At 34.7% G+C, this 11806-nt stretch overlaps 2 protein-coding genes across 2 annotated transcripts; both read right to left on the reverse strand.

Moving 5' to 3' along the window:
• Positions 1-6646: 6646 nt before the first annotated feature.
• Positions 6647-7462, reverse strand: LOC132552531 (UDP-GalNAc:beta-1,3-N-acetylgalactosaminyltransferase 1-like). The gene has a single exon (XM_060216710.1). It carries the CDS (start codon positions 7460-7462, stop codon positions 6647-6649), a length of 816 nt encoding a protein of 271 aa, XP_060072693.1.
• A 91-nt stretch (positions 7463-7553) lies between these two features.
• On the reverse strand, positions 7554-11567 carry LOC132552532 (uncharacterized). Its single transcript, XM_060216711.1, has 2 exons — positions 10949-11567; positions 7554-7636 (listed from the first exon to the last, which is right to left on the reverse strand). The coding sequence occupies exons 1-2, from the start codon at positions 11565-11567 to the stop codon at positions 7554-7556; spliced, it is 702 nt and encodes a 233-aa protein (XP_060072694.1).
• Between the last annotated feature and the right edge of the window lie 239 nt (positions 11568-11806).

Genomic DNA, 11806 nt, shown 5'->3' on the forward strand with positions numbered 1-11806 from the left:
TGTCTGTATCTATCGCAGCATGTGGCATGTTTTAATGGATGTGGTGTCTATATCTATCGCAGCATGTGGCATGTTTTAAAGGATGTGGTGTCTGTATCTATCGCAGCATATGGCATGTTTTAATGGATGTGGTGTCTATCTATCGCAGCATGTGGCGCATGTGGCATGTTTTAATGGATGTGGTGTCTATATCTATCGCAGCATGTGGCATGTTTTAATGGATGTGGTGTCTATATCTATCGCAGCATGTGGCATGTTTTAATGGATGTGGTGTCTATCTATCGCAGCATGTGGCATGTTTTAATGGATGTGGTGTCTATCTATCGCAGCATGTGGCATGTTTTAATGGATGTGGTGTCTATCTATCGCAGCATGTGGCATGTTTTAATGGATGTGGTGTCTATATCTATCGCAGCATGTGGCATGTTTTAATGGATGTGGTGTCTATATCTATCGCAGCATGTTGCATGATTTATTGATTTTATGTCCGTATTCATCGTGCCATGTGGCAATTTTTAATTGATGTTATATCCGTATATTTCGCGCCATTTTTAATTAATTTGGTGTCTAGATTTGATAGAATGTGTGACATGTTTTAATTGAAGTGTCCTTTTTTCTTTCTATATGACTCACTTCTAATTGAAATGGAGTTTGTATTAATCATAGTTTTTATAAACTTATATGAATCTGTACTTTTAACACCACACAATTGTTTTATTTCTTACTTTGTAACGCTGTCCATATCTACAGCATCTCTTCTACTAAAATAATTGATTTTAGGACGTTGAATCTAATCACAATTTTGTTGTTTATTAATGACCTTGAGTATGTTGTTATACACAACTAAAGTTTCTTCTCTTTAAGGACAAAGATTTTAACATAAAAACACGATTAAATTTAATTACAGACTTTGCTCGTAAAGTGTATTTGATATTAAAAACCGACTTTCACTTAACCATGCCATTTCAAATATTCTTTTTAATGGAAAGTTTAGGTTGCCTTTCGGTTCATTCTATTTTACTCAGATTCGGTGGTTTTGATGATCGTGGAATAATTAGGAACGTTTACTTCAGAAACATACTACTTACAAGTTTTACAAGAACGAAACAGCGACTTCGTGCAGGAGATAACATTATGTGGCTCTGTCATATTTAAATCATTTTATTGATCAACCAATACCGAAGTGATATTTGTCTCGAAGTATTCGTTTTCATACCGTAATTCTATCTGTCCGTTGATCTGGTTGGCGGCTGGAATGTTTGATGATGGTATATATGTTGGGGTGTGAGTGGTGTACCGTCTTCTTCAGCTTCTTCCTCTAGTAAATTTTAATGAATTAAAATAAATTGAAATTTAAATATTTAAGAAAAAATCTTTAATTTGTTAAAATTTTCAGTGACATATATATATCAACATAAAGAAATAAAATGCAATGCTTTTTTAAATTTCATATATTTTTAAAAAAACTCAATAAAATAGCTATCATTTAATAAGCTAGATGGCATATGTAAAATACAGGTAAAAACACAGGTAAACACAGGTAAATTAATATGAAATAGACTATAATCCTTATCACAACATTCTCCTGTCCACGGTATTTTAAATAGTGGGGAAATCGGGTACAGCCGTTAGATCAGACAGGTAAATCATCCTGGTCACACTTGACTGCGCCAGACAAATGTCGATCATTTCTCCCACCATTTCGTGCCATGTCTCCAGTTTTAGCCAGGAAAGATCAGCTTGTCACCCCCTAGTGGGAGATAGCCTCGTGCCAATTAGCACGTGCTAAACCGGAAGTTCGACCGGAACTACTTCTGTATCGTAAACAAACATCGTCTGCTAGCTATCGGTATACTGAAGCAAATCCAAACTGAACATGACAGAATTGGTATCAATCGTGAACTTCAAAGTAGGAAGTGTGGCGAGAGTAGGTGCAAATGTTAGGATGGGGAAAATAAATGACACTTTTCGTCCCATAGGTATTTTATATTCATATAAACAACAATGGGAATTTCTTTTGTTGACGCCGTGGCGTAAATAATAGGGTGGGAGAAAAATAATCATCCCCTACACTCAGAGGGTGTGACAGAGAAATCTCCAACCCTCGGGGTGATTTTTTGTAGTCTAAATTTCGGCAGAACCATGTGTTAGACAACAACAAAAATCACCCCTCGGGTTAGAGATTTCTCTGTCACACATTCTGAGGGTAGGGGTAGATTCTATTAGTCCGGACGTTAGACCAGGGCATAGTTTTATCGTTATCACTGGAGAACTACTTAATAATCATCATCATTACGATTTCAAGCACACCCTTCAAAAAAGTTACGAAGTACATAGATAAAGAACCATTCATTAACAGATTTTTTATCACGTAAAGCAACATTTCGGAATCGCGAAATTCAATATGACCGCATTTACTGTTATATCTATTATATAGATATATAAATATGAATGCACACACACACCCACACACACACACACACACACACACACACACACACACACACACACACACACACACACCCTCACACACACACACACACACACACACACACACACACACACACACACACACAACCACACACACACACACAAACACACACACCCACACCCACACACACACACACACACACACACACACACACACACACACACAAACACACACACGCACACACACGCACACACAAACACACACAACACAGCCATATACACACGCACACACACACACGAACACAAACACACAAACACACACAACACAGCCATACACACACGCACACACACACACACACATATATATTGAACACATACATTTGTCACACGAAATGATATTAAAATGACGTGAATGAAATTTTATGAATGATGAATAGTATTTCTTAGCAAATGTGTCAGATTTTATATCATGACTGAAGAAATGTTTGTACACAACATAAACCGGGGCTGAAATATATTAAATAATGTGCGCGTTCACGCAAAAATTGTGATAGGACTAACAGGTGAAGAATCTTCACTTTTATCTGTACATGGTTGCGTAACTTTGAAGTGAGATGTCCTGAAAGGATATCGTTGAAATTATGATGACATTTTTTTGCTGTTGTCAGATTTCAGTTTAAGGCGCAAGACTAACGGTTGTTGTGTGTTTGATACCAAGAACAACAAGACATCTCAAGTTTTTTTTTTCTACTTTTTTATCGTAACGGTTTGAAGTCTCAACATTTGAAGACGTTCGTTGTTTACACTAAAGTGTTATCTCACTGGACTACGTGCGTTTTGAAGTGTTAACAGAAAAAAAAACTTTTAGTAGTATTTTTTTTCGTTGTTGTTGTCTTTTTACAAAAGTAAATAAATTTGACATTATATCATCAGTCATTCTTATTCTGAAGAAATTTGAATCAGATGACATTCCGTTTGTCTTCACAAGTAAATAGTTTTATACCTATCTATTCAGATTACTTACACAATATTAGAAAACATAATGTTGGCTCCATCAATATGTTCATCCAACATGTACACACACGTACCACTTCATAAGTATCACGGTATATTTGCATACTTACACAGACAATTTTGATAATCAATTATGTTTTCAACAGCCGTGAGCGAATGATTAAGATCATTAAGTTCGGTGTAAAACGACGCTCCTGATTGGTGGAGGTGGGCGTACCTGTTCGGGATGATTGATGTCAGGACAAACCTATCCAGGACAGTCGTCTACGCACACACATGTAGATTTCATGGCTTTTTGAATATTGAATGATGATGAATAACGATAACAATACAAAGTATTTTGAAATAGAAATAGAATCAGGCATTACATTGATCATAGCGTGAGTGTCGCTTTCATGTTTAGAAACACAATCACAAAAGAAAAATCCCATAATATTAGTTTTGCTTACCAAGGTTAAAGAACATAGATCAGCTCTTACAATTAATCTTCATCAAATTCAATCACTGTTTGTGATAATATTCTATTTCAAGTGTCAAGTGTTACTGATGTCACGTGACTATACCATAGGTAAACCTGGTAGTCTCTGAAATCTAATTACCAGACTGGGACTCCAAGCGAATTGATGGGCAGCCACTGTGCTCAAATTACCTGTAGTTATCTCCTACCTATCTAACTAACATTTCAGCAGGTTTTGGCAAACCTGTTCGTGGTACGTTTGAAATCTTTTTGAAAAAAAAAAATCTTACGTGTTTGAACATGGAGCCTTTATCGGGGAAGTTTTATGTATGTGATGTTTTTTTAAATGCTCTTGACAACAGTGAAAAACATCTAAGTCGTAATATTTGCGTAAATAATCATATTTAGTGCATCATTTATTAGACTATTCAAATAATGTTTGTACGTACCAGCAGTGAACAGGGAAATAACAGCACATTTCTGCTTATGCTATTACAAAATGTATAATCAGTTCGTAGCTAATTTTATTTTCATAAAATTTTCTCAAAATCAGTTTCCATATCTATGTTTCACGGCATTTTTATCATGCCAGTTAAAATTATCATCTATTTTTATAACAGATTTTTATTTTCTTAATTCCTTTGGGGTTTGTTACAACGTTGAACAAATTTGTTGTGAAGTAAAGTAAAATCAACACACGTGACATGTGTTAGCTTCATTATGTTATTTTTTCATTTCAGTGTGCGTGCTACCAGTATATTTTATTTTCTAAAGAATATATCAACTAAACTTTACTGCTTCTAATTAATTTCATTTTTCAATTTTCGAATTATAGAAAAGATCCCCGGATGTTGTATAATATCATTTCTCTTGTGTAATAAAACATTGTAGTCTCGTTGAATTCATAACAATTTACCGATAATATCTCGCCATGAACAATGTATATTTTCATACTTCATTTATTTTCTCTTTTTATCAAGATCATACAACATTTCGATTTCAAAGGGTAGAATTTCTTTCAAAAAAGGTTCTCAAGGTTTTCTCAAATTACATAGTGATCTATTTCACTTCAGATTTTTAATGAAAAAAAATGGTTCATGGTAAGCTCATTCTCTCCCCTATTTGTAATAAAAATGTCCGTTATAAAATTCCAGATGAAAGCATATAAATTTGATTCCTTCATTCTAGATAGGATCTTTAAGAGTTTAGAAGTGAATTAAACAGATGCATGATTTTAATAATAAAAGATAATTTCGATGATAGTAACACGCCCCAATACATTAAGGTCTGGACAGGTCTAGTTGCTGTAGGTTAATTTCATTGTTCACATGTTCTAAGTTGTCTATAGTTAAAGTAAACCTAATATAATTTGAAATTTCTGTTTGACCAGGTTATACTAATATTTATAATTATTTTTCATTTTTTTTTAAAATGATATTCAATTCCCATCAATTACAGAGAAGGCCTTTGAGAATTTAAAGTTAAATCAGTGACAATTCAAAAATGTCCACTGCAGTGTATAGAGAGCGGGTAGTGTCATCGTGAAGATAAATACAGACTATGTAGGAACTCGCATTTAATCAAATAGCTGAAATGATATATCATATATGTCACACGTATGGAGACAATGGGTTGCCTTGACAACAACCTCAGCCCAATTAAAAAGAAATGTGACGAGTCATTGTTTATTGTTCGGCTTTTGGAATTCTCATAAACAAACTTCCAACGATTTACATAAAGACTCCCTGAAATGAAATATTATCAATAACACTAAACTCGATCGATCTGAATACCTTTTCAAAGTCATGCAGTGACCTACCTTTAACCTAAACAAAACAGGTTTGTTTTTCACTTATCATATCTAAAGTCCCCAAAGCTAAGTGGCAGAATCTATACATTAACATATTTTCTGTATAGTGTATGAAAGCTATTTTCTTCATTGAATAAAAACCGCTAGTTGGGATTTCCAACGAGAATTAAGGATACGGATAGAGTGCAAGGTTAGAAACTAGCTACATTCATATGAATCTGTTGTAGTGTTGTAGAAATTACATACTTTTGGATTTTTAGTCTATATCCTTCATCTCACCATGAAAAGTTAACATCGTCAAAAAGTCAATCCTTCTTGCCTCTGTTGACTATCACTAGCAATTTATTGTCCAGTGTCGTCTCCTGTAAACACGGCTCGTGCACGACTTTCACTCTGGTCACCAGAGGTCAGACACCTTATTACATTTGTGACTACGTTGTGATGTAGGGAAGTTTGGGGGACTTATGTCACAATTTCCGTGACCTTTAAAACTTGTTGGAAAACATTATGAGTTCTGTTAACTATTACTCCAGTGACTGATTAGAAGTCTATATTTCATTAATAATTTTAAAAAATCACCATTCTCGTTTGAGATACAAAATATTAATTTCCTGGTTTTGAAGACGTACCTTAACGATAAATGAATGGAAGAAATCAAGCAAGTTATACCATGAACTAAACCATCAAAACAAATGTCTTTCAAATGACTTTATTCATACAAAAACATTAAACGTCACACGGGCGATTTTATATTAAAACATAAAAAAATATAGTGGAGAATTAAATAAGAAGCGTTTTTTGAAAAAAATAATCACATGTTCGTGCACCTGGTAAAAAGGTAAAAATGAAAAATAAAAATATTAAAATAAATCTTAATAAGGAAAATGATTAAATACATATAGTCATGGTATCACATTTCATTTGCTATAATGAAGTTAGTGAACTTCTAAATCATCACAGTTTTTTCTATTTCGTCTCTCAGTGCCGAGAGTATCCCAATAGTGTTGGATGTCACCGGGCTTCAACCCATGTATCACTCTTGAACATCGAACATTGCAATACTGTTCACTGTTCTTTTCTAATTCTTTTTCTTTTTTCTCGTTCTTTAAATAAACAAAACAATCGATGTGTTTCAGTTTCAGACCTAACCTATAAATAACAATTCCTAAATAGACATCTTCATATTTGAAGTTCCTTGTCGTTAACATCTCGCTGTATATCTTTCGTGCGGTATTCAACGTCATGAGATAACCTGGCCCCCCGCAATATGGCGGATAGAACCTAAAAGGATACTCGTCCTTAGTTATTTCATACTTCGTACCTTCTACTCTCGATGGCATACCTTTAAACACACAGTGGCCAAGGATGACGTCATCCATCAGATAGTCACCATCATTCTGAACTTCTCTTAGAAATTCAAGGTCGAAAAAGACGTCATCATCAGTTTTGAAAAAGTAGTCCGCTTTATGACAGAAGAGTGTTATCCATTTGAATGCTTCGATTGACTTCTCGGTTAAGTGATAATAATCTTCCATAATATCGGCCTGTATAATATCCCCATTTAATATGATCTCGTCTTTTAGGTCAAAATTTTCCTCAGTTCCCAACAGAAAATACAAACTGAAGTTGTATTTTGCTTGCATCTGAAGATTTCCCCAAGTTCGGCGTATGGTCTCGCGTTGTACAACATTTGATACTTTGCTGATGACGGTGATAATAACACTTTTAGGAACTTGTTGCTTGCAATTCATGTTTGGATAAGTCAAAAGTGGATGAGAGATATGTACGTCCTGTAGTGTAAATTCTAGCTCAAGGCTCTCATTGATTTCAGTTACATTGCCATTAACGTACCATAAAGTTAACAAAGCCGGGACGAAAACCAATACTTTCCACATAAATCTTCTGCTTTTCTTGCTCAGTCTTACCTGAAACATAAAAAAATGATGCACATTAAATGATATTGCTGATGTGGGTTTTGTTGTAAGAATATATATCCTGTGTCTCGTTTATTCTTATCAAGTCCGAAAGCCAACTCCAGAAGACCTTCATTTTTGCAGCAATATCATTGTGGTTTTACAGTGTCATCCTGAAGATTGTACAAAAGATACACAAGTAAAACACACTTTTAAGACATAGTAGAATTAAACTACATCATCCAGCTGTTTCGTCCTTCTAGGACTCATCAGTGATGCTACATCATACAGCTGTTTCATCCTTCTAGGACTCGTCAGTGATGCTACATTATACAGCTGTTTCGTCCTTCTAGGACTCATCAATGATGCTACATCATACAGCTGTTTCGTCCTCCAATTATAAATCTTTATGATGGGTGGGAATTGATATTAATTACAAATCTGTATGATGGGTGGGGATTTATATTAATTACAAATATGTATGATGGGTGGGGATTTATATTAATTAAAAATCTTTATGATGGGTGGGGAATTGATATTAATTACAAATCTGTATGATGGGTGGGGAATTGATATTAATTATAAATCTGTATGATGGGTGGGGATTTATATTAATTATAAATCTGTATGATGGGTGGGGAATTGATATTAATTACAAATCTGTATGATGGGTGGGGAATTGATATTAATTATAAATCTGTATGATGGGTGGTGAATTGATATTAATTACAAATCTGTATGATGGGTGGGGAATTGATATTAATTATAAATCTGTATGATGGGTGGGGAATTGATATTAATTACAAATATGTATGATGGGTGGGGATTTATATTAATTAAAAATCTTTATGATGGGTGGGGAATTGATATTAATTACAAATTGATATTAATTAATTATAAATCTGTATGATGGGTGGGGAATTGATATTAATTATAAATCTTTATGATGGGTGGTGAATTGATATTAATTATAAATCTGTATGATGGGTGGGGAATTGATATTAATTACAAATCTGTATGATGGGTGGGGAATTGATATTAATTATAAATCTTTATGATGGGTGGTGAATTGATATTAATTATAAATCTGTATGATGGGTGGGGATTGATATTAATTACAAATCTGTATGATGGGTGGGGATTTATATTAATTACAAATCTGTATGATGGGTATTAATTATAAATCTTTATGATGGGTGGTGAATTGATATTAATTATAAATCTTTATGATGGGTGGTGAATTGATATTAATTATAAATCTGTATGATGGGTGGGGAATTGATATTAATTATAAATCTTTATGATGGGTGGTGAATTGATATTAATTATAAATCTGTATGATGGGTGGGGATTTATATTAATTACAAATCTGTATGATGGGTGGGGATTTATATCAATTATAAATCTGTATGATGGGTGGGGATTTATATAAATTATAAATCTGTATGATGGGTGGTGAATTGATATTAATTACAAATCTGTATGATGGGTGGTGAATTGATATTAATTACAAATCTGTATGATGGGTGAGGATTTATATTAATTACAAATCTGTATGATGGGTGGGGATTTATATCAATTATAAATCTGTATGATGGGTGAGGATTTATATTAATTACAAATCTGTATGATGGGTGGTGAATTGATATTAATTACAAATCTGTATGATGGGTGGGGATTTATATCAATTATAAATCTGTATGATGGGTGAGGATTTATATTAATTACAAATCTGTATGATGGGTGGGGATTTATATCAATTATAAATCTGTATGATGGGTGGGGATTTATATAAATTATAAATCTGTATGATGGGTGGTGAATTGATATTAATTATAAATCTGTGGGTGGTAATTGATATTAATTATGGGTGAGGATTTATATTAATTACAAATCTGTATGATGGGTGGGGATCAATTATATCAATTATAAATCTGTATGATGGGTGGGGATTTATATCAATTATAAATCTGTATGATGGGTGGGCATTGATATTAATTACAAATCTGTATGATGGGTGGGAATTGATATTAATTACAAATCTGTATGATGGGTGGGGAATTGATATTAATTACAAATCTGTATGATGGGTGGGCATTGATATTAATTACAAATCTGTATGATGGGTGGTGAATTGATATTAATTACAAATCTGTATGATGGGTGGGGAATTGATATTAATTATAAATCTTTATGATGGGTGGTGAAATGATATTAATTACAAATCTGTATGATGGGTGGTGAATTGATATTAATTACAAATCTGTATGATGGGTGGGCATTGATATTAATTATAAATCTGTATGATGGGTGGGGAATTGATATTAATTATAAATCTGTATGATGGGTGGGAATTGATATTAATTATAAATCTGTATGATGGGTGGGAATTGATATTAATTACAAATCTGTATGATGGGTGGTGAATTGATATTAATTACAAATCTGTATGATGGGTGGGGATTTATATTAATTATAAATCTTTATGATGGGCAGGAATTCAGATAAATTATAATCCTGTATGACGTTTAGTATACTGAAACTGTAATGAAGCTGTAATGTATGACAAATGTAATGTAATTCCGATGTTTAATTATGGTTCATGATATTTCAAAATCCAATTTCATAAAATCCCCCCTACCACAACGAAGTTACGGAGTATACTGGAATCAGGTTTTCCGTCCGTCCGTTCGCCTGTAAATGCAACGATGTACCGGCTACTCTTCCTAAACCACTGAATTGATTTCAACAATACCTGTCGGTTATAATCCATATAGATGTACATTATAAATGTGCATAATCTATATCAGATTGAGTTATCTCCCCTCTTCGGAAAATGATGCTCATTTGGAAAGGAGTTATCTCCCCTTTCCATATCGGGGTTAATTTATTTTTCCTTTTCACAGAGTTATTTCTCTTTGCAATATATACATTTAGAAAGGATTCTTTGGCAATTTCTTACACTGCTGCATTAGCCAATCGAAGATGACGTTGCAAAGTCACATAAATTATTTTAGGTTATTTGATGATAACATAAGATAATTGACCTGCGAAAATGCTTGTCTCATATAAGATTAAGTTTCATTTCTATAAATAGACCAACCCAGCGGGTTATTTTACACATAATTCCTCCATATTTGTTTGTTGTTTGTTGAATTCGTCATATTAGCCCGTGTTTAATCTTTATGACTATGTCAAACGTTTAAACATTTCTTTGGCTTGTCCATCACTGAAGATGTGTACAAACATGTTCAGATTTAACACCAATATAATATACATTGCATGTCACCAAAGTTAACAACCATTTAATCATTCTACGATTACGGTTGACCCTTGTGGGGGTTTTGGTTGACCCTTGTGGGGGTTTTAGTTGACCCTTGTGGGGGTTTTGGTTGACCCTTGTGGGAGTTTTGGTTGACCCTTGTGGGAGTTTTGGTTGACCCTTGTGGGAGTTTTGGTTGACCCTTGTGGGGTATGGGTTGACCCGGGTGGGGGTATGGGTTGACCCTTGTGGGGGTTTTGGTTGACCCTTGTGGGAGTTTTGGTTGACCCTTGTGGGAGTTTTGGTTGACCCTTGTGGGGTATGGGTTGACCCGGGTGGGGGTATGGGTTGACCCTTGTGGGGGTTTTGGTTGACCAGGGTGGGGGTTTTAGTTGACCCGAGTGGGAGTATGGGTTGACCCGGGTGGGGGTATGGGTTGACCCGGATGGGGGTATGGGTTGACCTGGGTGGGGGTATGGGGACCTGGATGGGGGTATGGGTTGACCTTGGTGGGGGTATGGGTTGACCCGGGTGGGGTATGGGTTGACCAGGGTGGGGGTATGGGTTGACCAGGGTGGGGGTATGGGTTGACCAGGGTGGGGGTATGGGTTGACCAGGGTGGGGGTATGGGTTGTCCCTCCGAACAACAGTTCTAGTTCTGATTCTTTTTTCTTGATTCATTTGCAACTAAAACCAAATATTATCTACATAGAAATCTGCTCGTTGAAATTTAACATGGACCAAAATTATTTTATTGAGCTTCAGCCATAATTTTGTTGAAGGTTCATCGTCCACACCAAACACACATTGAAAAGTAGGACTTGTCATAATTCAAATCTTACTATTGACCCGATTCCTGAGGCGTGTCCTCAAGTTGATATTTGAGAATAAATCATTATCTATTATTTAGATGTTACGGA

Source organism: Ylistrum balloti, unplaced genomic scaffold, assembly GCF_031769215.1.
Source record: "Ylistrum balloti isolate Yb309-2 unplaced genomic scaffold, AGI_CSIRO_Ybal_v1 Utg370254, whole genome shotgun sequence".
NCBI classification, from domain to species: Eukaryota; Metazoa; Mollusca; class Bivalvia; order Pectinida; family Pectinidae; genus Ylistrum; species Ylistrum balloti.